Consider the following 21,965-nt stretch of genomic DNA (forward strand, 5'->3'; position numbering starts at 1 on the left):
TCTAAATGTATGGTTCATCTTATCAGAGACAGATCTATATATCTAAGAAGATGTGGTACAAGGGCCAATGAGACAACTCTCCATCCAAGTCAAAATTTGTAAAAGAAAAACATTAAAGGTCAACTGAACATCCTTATTACAACTGGGTCAACTTACTTTCTTGATTTGGCATTTGGTTCGATATAATGCGTAGAATTAAAGAATAGTTATAGCTATCAATCAGACAGGTTGCATGAATACCATTTTAGGCACCAATAACAGTGGCAGATAAAAGGGGGGGGGTAGGACCTTTATCGGGACTCCGGGATCGGGTGTTTTTAAGCTCGGGATTTCGGGATTGACCCTTTCGGGATCGGGGAATTCTTTTTTCGAATTTTTGGACCTCGGGATTTTGTGTTTTTAAGCCCGGGATTTCGGGATTTCGTGTTTTTAAGTCCGGGATTTCGGGATCAGGACCCCTCCTATCCCCCCTCATAAAAGATATATGGCAATCAAATTAGGGATTTCCATGAAAACATTTACTTGTCCAGAGGACAAGTTCTTTCAAAGAACATTTAAAAAACAATAAATTAGGATTTGTTTTTCATTTTGCTGAATACAAGGTATTCATAGTTCCAGAGACAATATTCATCAATGAAAATTTTAATAGGAACAAAGTTTTTAAATTCATAAGATAAGCAAATACGCATCATTTCATATTCAAAGAAAAAAAAAAAAAAAATTAAAATTTGTAACAATGCATAAACATATTAAAATCATGAAAAAAATGTATTCAAGTACTAAATAATAATATACGTGATAATATGTTGATGTATACCATCAATGTGACATGTTTTGTTCATAATATGTATTGGATATAGTATAATACCCATGGGGAGGTAACTCTATGCTGTCATGGTCAACTATGGGAGACAACTGTAGACTGGCATGATTAACAATGGGAGACAACTCTAGACTGTCATGATTAACAATGGGAGACAACTCTAGACTGTCATAGTCAACAATGAAGAAAAGAAAACTATGAATCCTGTTTATCTATCATAAAATTAACATTATTTCATTTATATATAAAAAAAATAAACTAGGATTTGTAAGAAAGAAAAAATATGGATCTCCTCTCCTCAGATGTATATAAAAGTAGCTGAAATTTCTAATTCTCTAAAAGCTATAAATGCATAAAATACATACCATTATGTATGTATATTTTAAAAGATTAAAACAAAACATTGCCGTGTGAAATTATAATAAACCCCTTAATACAAAACATTCAATCTGCATCTATAAAGATTCCACAAAAGCTTGCATTTCAAACATTGCATATGGATTTCTAATTGAAACAATGTATATTAACTAATTAATACATTCAATGGGCACTATTCTCTGAAATTCCCACAAAATATGTACAAATAATTCTCAAAATATAATAAAAAAATTATAAATGTACAGTAAATATGAATTTATAATACAAAAGAAGTATGATTCACACAGTTGACATGTTGAACACCACAAAAACACAGAATTAACAAACTTATTTATTTTTACAATTCATTTATTTTAATTGATTGAGGGGCCAAGACTTTTACCAATTTTAAGGATAAAAATACATAGAGCAGCAAAAAAGACTGGCTGAATGCTTGATGTTCATGCAGTGGTAAATATTCAGACTTCAGATTCATATTTTGATCTCTACTGATGTATCATACATAAGGTATGAAGAAGATCGCTTTATTGGTGTATTATTTTTGCAAAAATACAATAAAAATGTGCACAAAAAGAGGTAAAACATTTGCAAAATTTGAAAAGCACCATGTATAATCTAGCCCATAATATACTATTATACTTAAAAAACACATGAAAAGCCATGACAACTTAAACAATAAACAGTACATTTAAGGAAGAAAATATAAGGGGGATGACACGTTTTTGGTATGTGTGATATAAGGGGTAATGAAAAAGTGGGGATGAGAGATATAGCGGTAAAAAAAATGGCAATGTGGGAAAAATGAATAGGAAAAAAGTAGATGGAAGAAAAAAAATATGAAAAAAAACCCAGATTTGTGAAATAAGCAACCCTGTGTCACCCCTATAGCTACTGAAAACCAAACCTTGGCATCATGTGTAGCAAGGAAATGGGAGATAACCCATAACAATTTTCTGATCATTCAGCACAGTTATAAATAATTTATGAACAACTCTGAAAATTATATTTACAAAGAAATTAGAACTTTACAATATTGTATCATTTGTTGGAAAGACACTTAATTAATAATTATGCTCATCTTTAACAATTAAATGGTTCAAATGCTGTTTTTGTCATGTATAGTTCTGTCATTGTCAATATTCAGGCATTTATAAAATGAACAAAATACAACAGTCCCTTATTTTAAATATCACAGTCAATAAAAGTTCTCATTCAAATTGTCAAAACTTTATTTCAACACTTTGATATGAAAAATATAAAGTAATTTACAATAGGTTTATAAATACCATTGAGAGCTCATTATGCGATTATCGAGTGCAGTTGTTTTCTCAAACTTGTTATCTGTGTAAGTGGGAACAAGCTTCTATTGATAAAAAAAACTGTCTGAAATAAATTCTATAGTTTTATGACAATTTATTTGAAACTGAGTAGCGAACTTCCTTAATCAAATAAAGAAATTTCAATGGTATTTTTATTCATGATGTAAGAACAGATTATTTTGTTTCTAGCTCCTTCTCTAATCTTCCTGTCTTTTTTAACATCGATCTAAAGTCAAATTGTTGTGTTTCATGTGTTGCTTTTTTCCGTAATGTTCCTGTTGTCCAGTCCACATTAGTTTTCCGTAATCTTTTCTTTACAAATTCTTCATTGTTGTTTATTTCATCAACAATATTTGCATGTCCATTCTGAGCAATCTGTTTCCTGAAAATAATAATAAAAGTAATAATAATTATTGCAACCAAAATATTGAGTGGAACTTGAATAACATTTAAAAAAAAAAATGCCAATACAACAATTATTGAACTATAAATATGAGTTCATAGTCAGCAGTCTGTGCCAAACTGTTTTTAGGTTTGACTGAAACAGAAATTTGAACTTTTCTTCTATATATTTAACTAAAAAATCTTTTAAGATCTGTCTAAAAGATACTTTTTTGTCTGACATTTTGTTGGTCAAACAGAGTTTGGGATACACTGGTTAGTTGACAAAATTTTTTGATAAATAAATATAGTTGACCTTTTACTCGCTCCGAGTACCTACGAAAACATCTTAGCATGAAAACTTGACCTTAATCATTAAAGACTGATCATTAAACCTTAGACAGCAGTGGATTTGTGAACTAAGGTCACTTATAATTTCATCTTTCAATAATGTCACAAACATATCAAAGCTCTGAAACTTCTTTTATGTTAAAAATTAAAATGTTCATGCATACCACAAATTTCTGTTTGAAGGAATTATTTTCTAAAACACATATTCACACTAAAATTTGACCAATGAAAACAAACCAAAGGATGTCATCAACCAATGAAAACAAACCAAATGATGTCATTTCTGACAAGCTTTTTATTTATTTTTTTCGTCTGCCGTAAAATTATTGACAAAAATGTGACACTATTCAAAACAATTAAAATTTGTTTGAGTCAGCCATAAAATTTCTTTCCATCTATATTTAAGTGTGAATATATCTCATTATCATTTGGGTATTTAACCAAAACCAACAACTACAATATGAAATTTAAAAAAAAAAGCTAGCATGCAAAAATAATAATAGATAAATAGATATGTAAATAAATGTAATAAATTTGGCAATTTTACCTGTTATAGATCTTCAAATGTACAAACAATATTGGAAAATGTGTGTATTCTAATTATTTTGTTTGCATTCTTTTCCGTGTTGCACTTGCAAGAAACTGGTGAATATATGAATCTGTTCTAGCATAACCAAGATGAATAGGGAAGACTCAAAAATTAGAAACCTGATCTTGTTCTTATGGTCGTAGAAAACTATTTATCATTAAAACATGAAAAATTTTTCAAGAGACTATTTCAATTTTTTTTATCTTGAACTCAATATTTTTTTCTGTTTTAGATCCCTCCATTTTTCTTCTATCTTAATAAATAAATTTCCATACAGCAAGGCCACACAGTTTTTCCTAATCTGACCACCCTCTCTCTTTTAATGTAAACCAACATTTTTTGTCAAACAATTCATTTAAGAGTTTCAACAGAAAACAAAAAAATGAACTTAATTAAATCATAGCCAATATTTATCAAACTTAAATGTTTCTCTAAACTGATTACATTAAAAAAGGAGAAAATCAAAAAAAATGTCCCATATTGCAGTTGACAAGAAAAAAGACTACACAAAAAAGTAACCTTAAAACTAAGTTAGTTTACAGTGAGTCATCATTAGCGGTAATGATCAACTATATTCATATTCATACACTTCAGAGTCGGACTTACTCTTGGAACTGAACTTTTGGCGCTGAACCATTTTTAAATCCATTTTGTACAACTGGTTTCAGCTTGCTCTGTAAAACATTAGAATTCTCATCTGACGGTAATAATGGTGATGTTGGCGAACTGTTTCCATTCAACATTAAAGGTGGTATAGGAGGCGCTTTAGTCTTTTTTATAGCTGGCGGAAGTGGTGCTTTGGCCTTTGTTGATACTGGTGCCGGTGGTGGAGGTGGTGGCGTAGGTGGCACTTTACTTGTGGATGGCATATCGGGAGGAGGTAGAGGAGGAGGAGGGGGGAAATATATTTGTGGCTGTTGACGATGTCGTGAATCACTTAATGACTCTGGTATGCTGGCATCATCGACAGGAACTTGTTGCCGTTTGCTCCATAAATGAACAATACTTTGAGCACATTCGTCTTCAAGTCTTTTAGTTAAGTCATTAACATCATTTTCGTTCAGTAATTCCTCTTTATTGGAATTCAAATCTGGTTCTATGTTAAAATTTGTATCAGTAGTGCTTTCACTATAAAAATAAAATTATCATTTTTTTCTAAAAAAGCAAAAACTAATTTTCCTATACATAGCAATAACTACCTGGCCTTATCAATTAAAAATGCATCTGCAATTGAGTTTTTAATTTCTAAATTAGCAAATACATTGCATTATTCAATACAATCAATTTAAAAATGATGAGATTTTCTAAACCTTAACAAAAAGAATTGATAAATACAGTATATTTTATGATTTCAGTAGCATTAAGGAAAAAAACATAACTTTTGAACACCAAATGTCATAGAGGTATATCACCCCTTTTAAACTTTTTACTAAATAAGCTGTAAGTGTGAGTTTCCTTTTAATTCTTTTTCAAATTTTTTTCTGTTGCCTTTATTTAAGACTTAAGGATATATTTCAAATTGCTCATTAAGCATACAACTCTTCTTAAGCTGCATGACTTGAATTAGATGTTTCACAAGATCTAAAATATTTTTTGACCACACCCACTTTTAGAAAAATATGTTCACAGGAGCTGAACTTATATAATTATAAAAAAGAAGATGTGGTATGATTGCCAATGAGGCAACTCTCTGCAAGAGACCATATGACACAAAAAGTAACAGCTATATGTCACCAAATGACCTTCAACAATGAGCAAAGACCATAATAATTATTTCAGTATATCATAAATCCACAATTGTCATAAGCAAAGGAAGGAAGGGAGGGAGGGATAACCCATGGTTTAAGCTATAAAAACATGCAAAAAATCTTTTCCCTGATTCTAACTGAAAATTCTTTAATCGTATTTTTTTTTGAATAGTTATAAAACAGCAGTTGATATTGTACTACTTGAATTCATTTAACCAAAAAATATGCTGATTACCATCATTGAAAGGAATAGAAACTTAATTTTTCTTACTTTATTTAAATATAAAAAATTTAAGACTAGCTTTTTAATTTTTTTGAAACATTATACTGCCTAGTTGTATTTAATTTGAATATACATGTAATATAGTGGAATCATTATTATTCATTGGATACCAATTTTCGTGTGTTTCGAGGGTACAGGTGAACCATGAATTTAAATGTTTAACGAAATACAAATATCTATAAGGAATGTATCTAGACTAAGCAGAACCACGAAATCACATATCAATGAAAATGCAAGGTTTCCGCGATCCACGAAAATTGTTATCCACTAAAATAAATAAATTTGCAGTACTGGTATGTGAACTGGCTGTAAAATCTTACCCAGAAGTCTCTGCAAATGAATTGTAGTATTTTGCAGTGTCTGGTTCTATTACACCCTTCATTTCTCTGAAAAAAATAAGCAAAAAATGTGTATAAATGTATAAAGTTTCATGGGCCATTTTAAACTATAGCTTAACTTCAGCAAATTATAGATAATGATAGGCTTCAATTAGCCTGTCAATACTCACTCACACTGTGGTTGTGAAATCGTGCCATGTAAATGGCAGGTGCACATAAGATTTCATTCTTACCAGGTAATTGAATAGTATTAAATTAGATAATTTGTACATATTTGTTCACCTTATTTACAAATTTATTTGATTATGAATGCAAAAAAACCCTGAAAATATCCCTCAAAATTGCATGCCTCAATTTTGTATGGATACAAAATTGTGTCTATAAAAAATCCCCAAAATTATTATTTAAATTATAAAAAAAATTTTGGCACATCAAATCCATTACAAGTCTATGAAATAAAAATATGAATTATATACTTAGTGTCCTACCTTCAAAATAAAGAAGCTGATTCAATGAAACAAACTTCTATAATGACCTCAAATGTAAAAATGTCCTTCTATTTAACAAACTATAGAACACAGTCCCGACACAAACTCTTTCACCTGAATAAAGGTCTTGCACGTGGAGGACAAACCTTATATATTATGACTTCGATTTCAACCAATAGATAATAATTGTAATCAAGAAGGCGCTAATATGTAATAGCACACGGAGTTAATAGCTTTGAAAAAAAAATCACCTGCGTGTGCGTAATGGTAGAATATCACCTGATGTGCTGACCAATGGAAGATGACCATACATCATTAATGCAGTCTAATGGAAATCCAATATCAGAAATATTGTGTTACATATCAGTTTTTAAAGAAAATTGATTAAAGTTACCTCAGCTAATGATGCTTGTGTTATAATTAAAGTATATTTTTTTATTACCAGTATTTTTCAAAAAAGAAAAACATATATTTTACCAATTTTAAACAATAGAATGACATTGTCAGTGCTGTGATCTAGCTATTTTATATAAAATGCTTAAACTTTTCCACCATGAATGACCTTTCAACAGTATTTTCCTTATTCTAAATGGTACAATTGCACATAATGAAGCAGGAATGCGTCAATTTTCTCATTCATAGACCCAATGAACAAAAAATACAGAGAAAAATAGGCAAAAAAAAATTGAGAATAGAGAATAATGAGCAAAAAATCAGGAATAAAGGAAAATTAAAGAATTCAGGAATAAAGGAACCAAAACAGACCCTCATAACAAGCTTACAATAAGCTTCCTGCTGAAATTCTAAAATATAACAGGCTCAAATGAAGTTTAATAACAAGTGAAACTGCGAGCTACTGCTCACTAGCTGATGATACCCCCGCCGCAAGTGGATATTAATAGTGTAAAAATATGCAAGTGTTCGGTAAACAGGAAGTTGTTGAGTGATGAATCTGAAAACGCATCACACAGTATAGCTGACTTATAAAAATCCTGAAACCAAATTTCAGAAATCCTTGTATTGTAGTTCCTGAGAAAAATGTGACGAAAATTTTTAACTTGGTTATCATGTGTAAAATCATACAAGTGTTCGGAAAACAGGAAGTAGTCGAGTGATGAATCTGAAAACGCATCACACGGTATAGCTGACTTATATAAATCCTGAAACCAAATTTCAGAAATCCTTGTATTGTAGTTCCTGAGAAAAATGTGACGAAAATTTTCAACTTGGCTATCATGTGTAAAATCATACAAGTGTTCGGTAAACAGGAAGTAGTCGAGTGATGAATCTGAAAACGCATCACACGGTATAGCTGACTTATATAAATCCTGAAACCAAATTTCAGAAATCCTTGTATTGTAGTTCCTGAGAAAAATGTGACGAAAATTTTCAACTTGGCTATCATGTGTAAAATCAGACAAGTGTTCGGTAAACAGGAAGTTGTCAAGTGATGAATCTGAAAACCCATCACACGGTATGGCTGACATATATAAATGTTGATACCAAATTACAGAAAGGGTGGATGTGTAGTTCCTGAGAAAAATGTGACGAAAGTTTCATGGGACGGACTGACTGACGGACTGATGGACGGACTGACGGACGGACTGACGGACAGACAGAGGTAAAACAGTATACCCCCCTTTTTTAAAGCAGGGGTATAATAACTCCCAGAACAGAAAAAAATCAATATGAGTTTGAACTAGTTAATAGTGCAGAAATATGAATATCGTACAATAAGCTTTATTAATTACAAAATATGAATTACATCTTGCATCATCATAGACAACATCATAAACTTTCTTAATTATAAATAATAAGTACTCAAGTTATTGAGGTAACATAAAAGTGATATTTCATCGTACATAAGATTGCAGTGAACATCAAGAATTGTTGACCTTTATGATGAGTAGTTGTTTCAACTCACTGGGGACATGTTTTTTGTGGTCTTAGATCTGATGATAAGCAGTGGCAGATCCAAAGGGAAAGGAGGGGGTCCCTAGGGGTTATAACCTCCCTTTTTATTGACAGTCGATGCATTTGAATGGGGACATATAGTTGGAATCCCCCCTTTATCCTAGTTTTGTACCCCTTTAAAAATGGCTGGATCCACCCCTGATAAGTCTTATATCATTGTCAATTATATAATGGAATTTTAAGTGACTGTCATTCAAGTGAAAGGTTTAGCTAGCTATATATAAAACCAGGTTTAATCCACCATTTTCTACATAAGAAAATGTCTACAAAGTCAGGAATATGACAGTTTTATTCCATTCTTTTAATGTGTTTCAGCTTTTGATTTTACCATTTGATTACTGACTCCCAATATTGAATTTTCCTCAGAGTTTAGTATTTTTGTTATTTGACTTTTTATGATACCAGTATTTTGGTAGGTTCTAAAATTTTACAATAATGAGTCGACGTCTCAACTCACAAGGGACATATTTTTGTGGTCTTGTAACAGTATAGTCGTAGAATCTCAAATTTTATCAATTTTCTCCTATTCTCAGTTGTGACATTTTGACTGAAGGTCAGTTATGTATACATAGGAGGAGACTCTTTGTAACCTTCTTGACACACTCAGGATTGTTCCTTTTAAGGGCATACGATACAGTTACAGGGGAGGTAATGACGTTGCTAACGTAAAAATGTTATTTTCGCGACATGAAACTGACATACTGGGAAAAGATGCATTTTTTGACTGATTTTTATCATTCAAACTGATTTAATTTGAAAACGAGTGCATGGACCCCTATTTTTTAAAACATTTGGTTTCATTTTGCAAGGGGATTATGTGGACCAAATTTTATAAAACTGTAAATAGTGCATTTTTTTTAATTTTAATAATTATACAGCAAAAAATTACGTTTGTATCTCAATTCATGACCATTTGATAAATATAACTTATTTTTAAATTAAAAATGCATAAATTTAGGATACTTATAAAATACAGAAATTACAAATCATTTAACAAAAAACAATTCATGTTTATCTTTTAAAACAAAAAAGTTATGGATTTCTTTTGAAAAGGAAAATACGTCCAGAAATCCGAATTTTTAGCAAATATACAAAATTTCGACCTCATTCAACTCAAAAAGTAGCACATAAAGGTATATTTTTTATTATATATTTGATTTAATCAGGCCAAAATTAGTCTATATAGAAATTTTCATCAAACTGTAAATACAGGATCAAAACTGTATCGTATGCCCTTGAAGTTCATGCAATTCCATAAGTTTTTATTTGTTGCCTTGATTTGACTCTTCCTTATTAAATTGAGAATTGAAACAGGGAACAGGCCACTCACCTACAGACCCCTCAAAGAGTTGTTACAAGGGTTCTTAATGTGCAGAAAACATGACACTCTTTCTAGACCAGGCATCTAATATTTAACAGCCCAATTCAGACTGGACATTGCTGCATACTGGTACATCCTAGACAGTGGAATGGATGCCCCACTTTGGCAAGGGTTTAATACAAGTTGGAAGAAGACCTGTAGTGACCATAAATCTAATCCCCTGTCATCCTCTGGGCCACAATGAGATTTCAACACTACTGGTGCAGGGCCTAAAATCAATATCCCCCTTATAGCACTAACTGTCAATAATTAAATTATAAATCTAACATGCTTGCAAAAGGTTCAATACTAAAATTTAAAAAATATTTAATTGCAAATTTAAGAAAAAGTCTCACTCACTGGCTACAGAAAAAATATCGCTATGACAGATTGAACCAGTCAAAAGTGCAGAAATATGAATATCATATCATGAGTTTTTATTAATTACAAAAATCTGGAATTACATTGTATATCGGCATATCATCCATATCATATAAGCTTCCATAATTATAAAAATTGATTAAGCCTGTTTTTAAATATATATGTAATCGTCTTGGGTCAAGGTTATATTAGAACAGATATATAATCAGGAATCGTCCTTTATGTTGGTCTCCAGGTATTTAGTTATATATATTGTCCTATTTTATGATCAGCAAGTTACTGCCCACAAGTTCCACATGATTTTACCGTCTTATGAATTTTGTATTTAGTTAAATGACCATAAGATAATTATAGAGGATTAATTGCAAATCTATTTTAAGAATCAGAAGGAAAATTCTTTTAATTGGTCTTTGATCCTATATTTTTTCTCTTTATCATGCTCCTGTGTTCAACTATTGCCAATGGGACTGACAGTTTTCAAAAACTGAAACAAATAGAGCTAAAAATGGCATTAAAACCAGCAACCAACCAACCAATCAATCTCATATATTAAGAATGGACTATTTTTTCTTTTTCTTAACAGACTCAAATATTTTCACAAAATATCTGTGGCTCTCAATTTTCAAAAAATATCTTAAGATTAAAATACATCAGTGGTTATATTATGGCTCATGACTTAAAGAATAAAAACAATTTGTTAAAAGAGTCCTTTGCTTTTTAAAAATTAAAGTTAAATTTGGGAACAAATTGAAAAATCTACTCTTTGTATAAAAAGCCTATTTTTCCATTCCAAAAACATTCAAAATGGTATAGCTAATAATATGATGTAACAATGTCTTATTAACTTACAGTACTTAAAGCTCTATATAGATCCTAAATCATGTAACTGTAAATTCAGAAATTATTGTGTGCATTTATTATTGCGATTTTGTCATTTTAGACTAAAATACGATTTTAATTTTTGCGATTTTGATAAAAATTCTGTTTAATTAATGTGAGTAAATTAATGCGTTTATAAACCTGTTGCATTTTTTGCAATAATAAAAACATTGCAATAATTCCTAAATCGTATTCTCCTTGAATATTAACAATTTGAACTAAAGTAATCAATGCATTATTGATGTTATTGGCATTAAGTAAGAAGGGAATGGCACATTTAGAACATTAATAATTATTATACATTACTAACTGCCTTCATAATCCTTAGTGAGGGTCTAGAGGGGCAGTATTTTATTTTTTAAACTATTTTTCTCCATTTTTTATAAATTTTGTCCATTATACTCTTTTCCTGATATTCTAGCACCCCATTGTTCTGTATTCTTTATTCCTTATATTCTATATTCTTTATTCCTTATATTCTAGCAGCCCATTATTTTATATTCTTTATTCTTTATATTCTGTATTCTTTATTCCTTATATTTTAGCACCCCATTATTCTATATTCTTTATTCCTTATATTCTAGCACCCCATTATTTTATATTCTTTATTCTTTATATTCTGTATTCTTTATTCCTTATATTTAAGCACCCCATTATTCTATATTCTTTATTCCTTATATTCTAGCACCCCATTATTCTATATTCTTTATTCTTTATATTCTGTATTCTTTATTCCTTATATTTTAGCACCCCATTATTCTGTATTCTTTATTCCTTATATTTTAGCACCCCATTATTCTGTATTCTTTATTCCTTATATTTTAGCACCCCATTATTCTATATTCTTTATTCCTTATATTCTAGCACCCCATTATTCTATATTCTTTATTCTTTATATTCTGTATTCTTTATTCCTTATATTTTAGCACCCCATTATTCTATATTCTTTATTCCTTATATTTTAGCACCCCATTATTCTATATTCTTTATTCCTTATATTTTAGCACCCCATTATTCTGTATTCTTTATTCCTTATATTTTAGCACCCCATTATTCTATATTCTTTATTCCTTATATTCTAGCACCCCATTATTCTATATTCTTTATTCTTTATATTCTGTATTCTTTATTCCTTATATTTTAGCACCCCATTATTCTATATTCTTTATTCCTTATATTTTAGCACCCCATTATTCTGTATTCTTTATTCCTGATAGTTTAGAACCCCCATTATTCTATATTCTTTATTCCTGATAGTTTAGAACCCCCATTATTCTCTATTCTTTATATTCTAGCACCTCTTCATTCTCTATTCCTTCTATTTTAGCACCCTGTTATTTTCTACTTATCATTTGATCGGCCTATTTCAGTGGCGGATCCAGGGGTGCGCACCCCCCCTTTATTTTTGCCGATCAATGCATTTGTATCGGGACATATGTTTTGCACCCCCCCTTTGCCCTGGGTGCCCTGGGTTAGCACCCCCCCTTTTGAAAATTCCTGCATCCGCCCCTGTATTTTTATGTCGGTCCACATGCTCCATCTTAACAACCCTATTGTAATGATGCAGTCCCTAAAAAATTTGAAAGGTGAAATTTTATTGAAATTTTATTGACTGATTGTATCATACACTACCATGCCCTCCTACAGCTAAATATATTATTAACTCTCCTAATGCTTGACCTTACCAAATTTCAGGATAAGCATCTTATCTCTTCAAGCCACCATGCAATTTCTTATACCGGTTTTAATTGTTGGTAAAAATAAAGAATACATAAATACCTCCTTTTATTCAAATGGACAGGTGGAACATGAACGTCAGCCTGTATTATCTGTGAAGTTCCTGGTCTGGTTCCAGCCACCTATAACATCGAGAGAAATATTTATTGGTCAAGGACAGTAATATATTAGAAAGTGTTTTTCAGATTAAAAATATTTTTTAGACTTGAAGATTGAATTCTTGCATCTAAGCATAATACAAGATAATGAATTTTTTATTAATATCAGGTCATGTGACAATCGAAGGTCATCTCAATGGTTATGGTAGTGTTTTAAAAAGTGAACCAAAAGTGAACCAATTTTGTGAGAATTTTTTAAAAATAAAATAAATTCACTATGCATAAAAACTATTGAAATTTTAGACAATTTTGAGTTATCATGAGAAATAAAAGTATGAGCAGAGTGATTACCCAGTGGTTAAAGGTAGTGTCGAGTTTTTCTACCATAACCATTGAGATGACCTTCGATTGTCACATGACCTGATATTAATAAAAAATTCATTATCTTGTCCTTATATCCAAGCTCAAATTTTTATTCAATGACAAGACCTCATAAAGATGAACTAGTTAATCAAGGAAGGTGTAATTCTATTGCAATTTAGCGGTAATCAGAATTTTGATCATTTAATTGTACATTATCTTATAATTCCACGGTTTACCAGTCTGCAACTTAGGGAAGCAGCATTTTTGAAATTAAGGAATGAGTCATCAACTTTGAATAAACAAAATTTATAACATTTATAAGATCTTCCATACATCATCAGGCACTGTTTTAATGAAATATTATCATCACCTGAAAAAAATGTAAAACCATAAATATGTGAACAGATGCTCTTCAATGAATCTAATTAGCATTGGCAGATCCAGGGGGGGGTTCCGGGAGTTGGACCCCCACTTTTTTTGGACGATCAATGCATTTGAATGGGAGCATATAGTTGGAACCCCCCCTTTACTCTGGGTTGGGAACCCCCCTTTTTAAAATGGCTGGATCCGCCACTGATTAGTGTTTCAGATTGCCACAGGGGTGATAATGAAATAGACATATACCAGTAATATTATTTATTGCTATTTTAAGAAATTTTCCTTTGGTCTTTTTGCCTGATAATTTACTTTCTCAGCACAGTCGCTAGTAACTAAGGGTGTGAATGCTGTTGTCAATGAAATTACCAAAGTCGTCATAGGTAAAATAACAATTGACATTCTGATTATCATTGGTCGTCTCAATTCGATTGCTTTTATCACTTTCACCTTAATGGCTGAAGAGAGAAGATCAATCTTGTAGAGATGACCCAAGATAATCCCTCATTATTCCTGCAATCTACCCTTCTACTTTGTATATACAAAATAACAGATAGCAAGAAACCATAAGCGAATCATATAGGTTCAAAGTCTCTTAGTTAAGTCTGCTTCTGTTGTTGATAAGCACATAAATTTTCAAATTAATGTATAGTTGTAATACCACAAAATCATAGTACATCACATTTGGTTGTTATGATACAAAATATTCCCTTGATTTTGACAGTTGTAGGAAATTTATACAACATTTCATTGTAGAAAAAAAAATCTGTGTCATTTATAAGCCATTTATCTTGGGTGTTTCAAAGCACCATTATTTTTTTATTTGGTGTTTCTATAGAATATCATAAAAACTTGAGGTTACATAATCTTACATGTACATGGGTACGGTACCCATTACTGATGCTTTTCAATTTTCGAAAAACTTTTTGGATTTTCAAATATTTTGCTTTAAATAGGGCATCAGTGAAGAGCATTATATTGTGTGCATAATCTGATTCAGTAAAATTGGTATTTCTCCACTCAAGACAACTAAATTTTAATATTTAAAGCCTGATACTTGCTAATCTTTTTGAATATTCAAATTTTACTTTTGAGAGTGGAGAAATATCAAAATACACCAGTTAAAGTGGTGGAATCTGTTTCTCTAATGATTTCTATCCTTCCTTTACAAAGATTTGCAGAAAGTTGTGTTCTTTATATGTGACGTTATCAGACATGGTTGTCTTTTTCAGGATGTCATAACAGGAAATTCAGAAGAAACCAAGAAAATTTAACGCCATAAGGAAATTTCAACCATATGCTGAGAACAGATATTTCACTAGTGCAGAGAAATATTTTTCTCGCGACACACCACTCAAGAAACTTGAAAATAGCACAAAAAAGAAAGAAAATGTAATTACCCTTTTATAATAGTCTGCCTGGTCACCACTTATGAAGTTTTTAATTTTCTGCAGTTTCCTCATATGCTCCAACCTCTCATCTGAAATATCTGGTGGTGTAGGAGTTATAGGCCTTGGTGGAGGAGTTATCTCTCTTTGAATGACTGCAGATTTCCTATGTGATACTGCTATAGGAAAGTTTGTATGGTCTAAAGTTTTTGAAAGTTCTTGACTGTAGTTCTCAACCTGAAAATATTTTGTCATAATACATAAAGTTGTCATCCTTAATTCCTGTTATTTAATTTCCAACCAATTTATTAAATGTCCCTATCTAATAAAAAAAATTTAAGGCAAAATTTGCAGTCTTTAAAGTAGATTTTTGAACCTACAGGTCCCATAGTCAAACTTTACGAAAATTATTGGTAGATTCTATTGGCCTGTAGAGATGATTTTTACAATCTTGGGCTGGTGGGCCTGTGATTGAGCACAAAGACTGCTTTGAAAAAAAGAAGGTTTTCATTACTAGTAGAAGATTTAAATTGATGCCAATTTTGAAAACATATTACGGTAAGGCAAATAAAATCTTTCATTTTAATTCATGGTAGGCAATAATAAACACATGTTTAGCATTATAATGAGGCAATTTTCATATTGTGGAAACAGGATTGAGGAAAATGATTGCAAAATATACCAATTTGCACTTAATAAAGTGGCTTTTTTAAACACCTACGCATTATGACTAAGCCACCATTATTTTTGTAAAGAGTACATATTAAAAATGTGAAAATAGCAACCTAAAAAAAAAATCTCAACAATAACTAGTTAATTAAATTATAGTCAATTGTAAAACATGAACATTAAAAGTGTAAGTGAAATGTTATAAAAATTAGGCCTAAAAATTAAAGAATAGAGGCTAGGAAATTGGCAAATAAAGAATCAGAGGCAGATCCAAATGGGGGTGGGGTGGGGGTCTGTGGATTGGAATCCCACTTTTTTTTTACTATCAATGATTTGAATGGAGACATATGGTTGGACCCCACCCACCCCCACTTATCCTGGGTTGGCTGCCTCCTTTTGAAAATGGCTGGATCCACCCCCAGAGGAAATGGCATACAAATTACAGAATAGAGAATGAAGACCTTCCATCCAGACCCTCATGTGTCTGTATATAATTACCTGTTGAGTAAAATAAATAAGTTGTAGTTCTTTTTGGGATTTATATTGCTGTAGCTGTTGATAAACTGATTTACATTTCCACTGGCGAAAATATGTCTGAATCAGGACCGCTGCTCGGCTTTGATCCATGGCCTTTGTCTTGTATAACTCCTTGGCTACTTTCTGAGCTCTGTGTGATCTAAAAGCTAAAATATAAATAAACAAAAGTGTTTTAATTTTGTGGACACACATAAATATCTGCATGCAAACAGGCTATGAATGAAAAATAAGATGACAAGTTTTTTGAAGTACGGTACAATAAATTCTTAACTTATAAAAGTGTCCGAAGTTAAGTATTGACACACATCAATGTCTCATATTCTTATTTAAGTGTGGACACACATAAATGTTTTGTATGATTACATGCTATGAATGAATAATAATGAATGAATAATAAACTAATGAAAATATTTTCAAATGATGGTCATGTATCAATGATTTAATGTCCAAATTTAAGTATGGACATACATCAATGTCTCATATACGAGAACTGGCTGTGAATGAGTAAGATTATGAGGACATTAGTCTTCAGATGAATTTCAAATGAAGTACATGAAACTAAAACTACACAACTAGTTCAAATGCTTTAAATTTGCTTTGAAATCATTATCTATAACATGAGAATTTCTTATTTCAAAACTTATAAGGCGAAAAATTGAGGTCAACTTCAGGTTTCAACTGTAGGAGTGAGTCTCAACATCGCACAAATAACTAATTAGAACATGTAACTTGCTAAATGATATTTAATTTCTTACAAACAATTTTTCCAAAGAGGAAAATATCTCCCACTATGGAAGTGTAAACTATCAACACTTAAACTGCTAAATTTCAATATTGTGTTTCAGATTATTTTTCTTCCTTACCTTAAAAACAAGTCATTATATATCACTGCTAAAACTGATGTGTGAAAAAATGTTTAAACAATCATAAAGAATTCTTGTTATCATTTTAAGGACGAATGACTTTAATCAAAGACTTTCCTTTTTGAATTTTCTTCAGAGTTCAGAATATTTTTGTTATTTTATTAATACCATGCAGGTTTATAATATTGCTTACCCGCTTGGTCTCCTATTTCAATTGATATAAATGTATGAATGGCCATATCAAGTGAATGTCTTATGATATAAAGAATAATGTACATAAAGTTGTCGAACTACATAGAAAATGGCATGTGGAGTGAAATTGCACAAATAATAATAAGTGTGGGCTAGTTGAAGTCAATATTTCTATGAACATCGTTGACAGTTCCCAGGAGACTAAATACAAATAAGCATTTTGTAAGGAAACGACCATTATTCAAAGCCTTCCCGCCAACAGGAAGTGAGTATTATGAATGAAGACTCCAAGAGATCCAAAACACCATTCCCATTCCAACAATGAATTCTAATTTGAAATGTGAATCTTTAATGTTTCAGCCATGATGTGATTCGATGACCATATCAGCTATCTACATGGTACATGTAATTGTATTTTACTAATGTATTCAAATAAAACAACAGAAATTGTTCACATTTTTAAACCATTTTACATTTTCAATAAAAGAGGGGTGACAATTTATTAATGAAGTGTCATAGAAAGGCAAGGGTAATTTAAGTTAATTATTACAAATTTGTGCTGAATCAGAGAGTTGTGCTGAATGCTGAAATATTGTAATGCATCGATTTTAAATGGAATATCTCATCTTTGTGTAAATTTTCCGCTATCATTTGAATATTTGGGATCTGAGATTCTGAGGGTTATTTGATCATGGGTTCTCTATGGACTCTCTAGCTTCCTCCACCAATAAAAACAATTGGCCACATCAACAGACCTGAAAGTGGTGCTAAGGGAGCTACCATTTGATTTTTATGGGGGGGGGGGGGGGCTAGGATAAAAAATTTTGTCCTGCATTTTTTTTAGCTGTAATCTCTGTCCTGCCTTTTTATTTTTCACTCTGTTCGGTCCTGCCTTTTTTTTTTTAGTTTATCCTGACTTTTTTTTACCTAAATTGTCGTCCTGACTTTTTTTTTTTGCAAGTGTCTCATCCTGCCTTTTTTTTTACTCAAAATTCCCGTCCTGCCTATTTTTTTCAAATTTCATCCTAGCCCCCCCATAAAAATCAAATGGTAGCTCCCTAAACACCGACAATGAATCCACATCAATAAAATATTTGTTCTCCATACTTTAATTCAAAATTGACAGTCATGATACTGTCATCTAGTAAAGGTCAATAAATGGATCAACTTCTATGGTTTCAATTTGAAATATGAACTTTTACATGTGTTCAATCTGAGGGCAAGAATCATGTGTTAGACAATTGTTGATATACACGTGAGCAGTGGTACAAATTATTTCATATATTAAATAGCGAATAATATCAAATTATCAACGGGTTTGCAGGATAAATTATACGAAACACATGTCTAAAATTGGTCTAATTATTATTATTTACACGTTATCAGACATAATTATTTAACGTGAAACCTTGGCAATCTGTTCAATAGGGATATAATTCAGAAAATGTATTTTTTTTACACAAATAAATAAATTTAGAAAACCAATAACCTTAATTAACAAGGAAGCATTAGTTCAAATGGTGTTATTATGATATCTTTTGAGTGTATCCATTGCAAAAAAATGCATTTATTTGCTTTGAAATATTTCAAAAAAGGGGAGCAAGTATTTCACATATTGCCTTACAGTTAGACGAAAAGTAGAATTTCAATTTCTTGGAATGATACTGTTTCTGAATTTTTTGATAAAGTTCTAATCTATTGCTCTATTTTCTATCTACTTCGCCATTTATTCTGGAAATTTTTCAAACTATTCTCTATTCTTTAAACCCAGATTCAGATCTTCATTTATGAGAATTAACATAGAGGTACCAGTGAATTCTTAAAGGGTAATATGTCCCATAGTCTATGCCTTCTACCCTTTTTTAGGTTTTGACAGAAAGGCTTGCATTCTGATGACTGACAGATATAGAAGTATTCTAGGCTGTAAATACCTAAATCAATTCTCTACATCAAAATTTCTATAAACTTTGTTTTTTGAATATCTAATAATGCTAATCTTTGTAACAATTATGCATTTAATTGAAACAAACAACTGATAATGCTTACTTTCTAGATATTTTTATCTAGAATTGATACAAGTACCAAATGTACAGATAGATTTTGATCGATGGAATTTGAGCAAAATTATTTCCCTTTTGTCACTGTGTTCACTAATCAGCCTTGTCATACTTGGCTGTTTGACTTAAGAAAAAGTTGTCTTTTGAAAAAAAATCTATTATTTCCCTTTTGTCACTGTGTTCACTAATCAGCCTTGTCATACTTGGCTGTTTGACTTAAGAAAAAGTTGTCTTTTGAAAAAAAATCTATTATTTCCCTTTTGTCACTGTGTTCACTAATCAGCCTTGACCCCTAGACGTAAGAAAAAGTTGTCTTCTGAAAAAAAAACTACAGGGACTTTCTATATTTTTCGGGACTTGTCTCTATTGATTTTAACTGATTACTAAGCCATCTGTTTAAAGCTACCAACCCACCATAAACTTAGTTTCGTATCTCTGATATACAATGCTAGTAGTTATTTGCGTATTTCACAGTACATTGTTGTTTTATAATTATTATTATGTGTTAATATATAAAAACTGAATAATAGCCACTTACGATGACAAAAAATATAAGATTTTGAAAGAATAACGAATTATTAAACTTAGACTTATCGTTTTAAAGAACTTCCCAGTTGTGTAAAATGGTTTACATATCAAACTAGATGGCGGCTACTGAAAGTTCAACGAAAAAATACTTCAAAGTTCAGCTGAGAATTTAAAAAAAACAAAACATATTGCAATGACAAAATGCATAAAATTTCATAAAAACGATTTTTTGTTAAACTTCACATAAAGTTAGAAAGAAAACGTGAATTTGAAATGATTTGCTATAAAGTCATGTGACATCAACTATGGACAAGTTCAGTCTGATAATTTTTATACACATCGTTATAAGTGACCAGTCCAATTAGTATAGAAAGTCCCTGGCGGCTACGACTTAAAAAAAAGTGGTTTTTTGAAATCACTAAGTTCTAGGAAAAATCAGTCATCTGACAAGTTTTTACCACATTTTTCAATTTTGTAAGTAAAATATGAAATTTTAACAATTTACCCTCCAATATTTGCAAAATTTGCCAAGGGAAATTACTCTCTTTCAAATTTCTTCATGTCGAAACCTTAGATTTATAAGCAGTAAGCTGAATTCTTCTCCTAAAAAGTAATATAGCTCTCTTCCAAAGGTACCCGTTTCAACTAGCAAGTCATCTACATGCAAAGTAAGAAACTAGATATTTTTTTAAATACTCAATGACCATTTAATTTCTGTTCTGAAATAAAAAACCTCCTCAAGTAGCTAGCAAGATCTCTACATGCAAAGGATGGAAGAAGGAAGTGATAAAAACAAACAAACAAGTTGTAATTACCTGTCCAGGGTTCATCTTCTGTTAAAATTAAACCTTGTAAATTACAGATTTGTATGGGAAATATTTACTGTGGATTCATATTCATTTCTTTTTGTCAATACCAATTTTTTGTGAATATTTGATTTTAAAGGTTTTGCCAAAGTCTACATATATTAGCCTATACAAAATTTGCACCTAAATCTGAAATTTTAATTTAAACATGTTAAGATGTGGTTTACCCAGATAGGTATACCCAGGAAATACACATAAAATTGGTTTCCTAAGAATAATACTGAATCCACGGTAAAATATAGATAATCAACGAATGAACTACAGGTTCAATGAAGATCAGAAGTTCTCCTAAAGGTCTATATTTGTTTTCTTTTTTAACTACCTATCAACAAGCTGATATAAAAGGAACACTTTATCTTAGCTTATCATCACTGGAAATCTGACTTTCATCAATCAAAAATATTTTGTATGAGAATTAAAAGATCAAAAGTGGTACAAGTTAGGTTTTTAAAGGTTAAATGTGATTGTCTACAGGTGTAGCTGTAATTCTCTGTATATTATTGGTAGTCATGTCTTGATTTGGACAACACTTATTTTATTTCGTTGGACACTTAAATTCGTGGATAAATTCATCCACGAAAACCACAGAAATTGGTTCCCCATGAATAAAAGTACTTTCACAGTATTCCACGGTATAGGAATGAAATGGAAAATGGTTGGGTCCAATTCCTAAATGTGAGAAGGAAAAACATAGCTTTTCTATAGTTTATATCATTTCATTTTTCTTTTCAATGAACTTTTCAATTTGCAAAAAAGAGGGTACACATCTCCTACACAAGTGGTATCAATACTGTTTGAAAATTGTGAGCAGGTAACTAAATTCTTACATTTCTTTTACATTCATAATTGTTTGCTTACAAAAATGTAAGTTGTAAAGAGTAAAATAACTTTATTTTATAAAATCTACCAAGCCAGAAATTCAATATCATGTAATAGGTTTTATATTCCTGTCTATACTTAAAATTTAGTCAATCTCAATTTATATATATGTATCCCAATG

At 30.9% G+C, this 21,965-nt stretch overlaps 2 protein-coding genes across 3 annotated transcripts in view; one reads left to right on the forward strand and one right to left on the reverse strand.

The window, feature by feature from the left end:
- LOC139502590 (protein Wnt-6-like) overlaps positions 1-21,965 on the forward strand; it is a 466,832-nt gene that overhangs the window by 429,622 nt on the left and 15,245 nt on the right. The window lies entirely within an intron of this gene.
- Positions 533-21,965, reverse strand: part of LOC139502584 (myosin-IIIb-like) — a 104,156-nt gene continuing 82,723 nt past the window's right edge. The window contains exons 30-36 of one of the 2 annotated variants that reach the window (XM_071292088.1): positions 20,915-20,932; positions 16,421-16,605; positions 15,266-15,490; positions 13,072-13,151; positions 6,193-6,258; positions 4,448-4,969; positions 533-2,902 (exon numbers count right to left, since the gene is read on the reverse strand). In XM_071292088.1, coding sequence (XP_071148189.1) covers positions 2,695-2,902; positions 4,448-4,969; positions 6,193-6,258; positions 13,072-13,151; positions 15,266-15,490; positions 16,421-16,605; positions 20,915-20,932 — 1,304 coding nt within the window. In that variant the 3' untranslated portion in view covers positions 533-2,694. The remainder of the gene's footprint in view (positions 2,903-4,447; positions 4,970-6,192; positions 6,259-13,071; positions 13,152-15,265; positions 15,491-16,420; positions 16,606-20,914; positions 20,933-21,965) is intronic. The other variant, XM_071292090.1, reaches the window with a different exon arrangement.

Source organism: Mytilus edulis, chromosome 14 (genome assembly GCF_963676685.1).
Source record: "Mytilus edulis chromosome 14, xbMytEdul2.2, whole genome shotgun sequence".
Classification (NCBI taxonomy): Eukaryota; Metazoa; Mollusca; class Bivalvia; order Mytilida; family Mytilidae; genus Mytilus; species Mytilus edulis.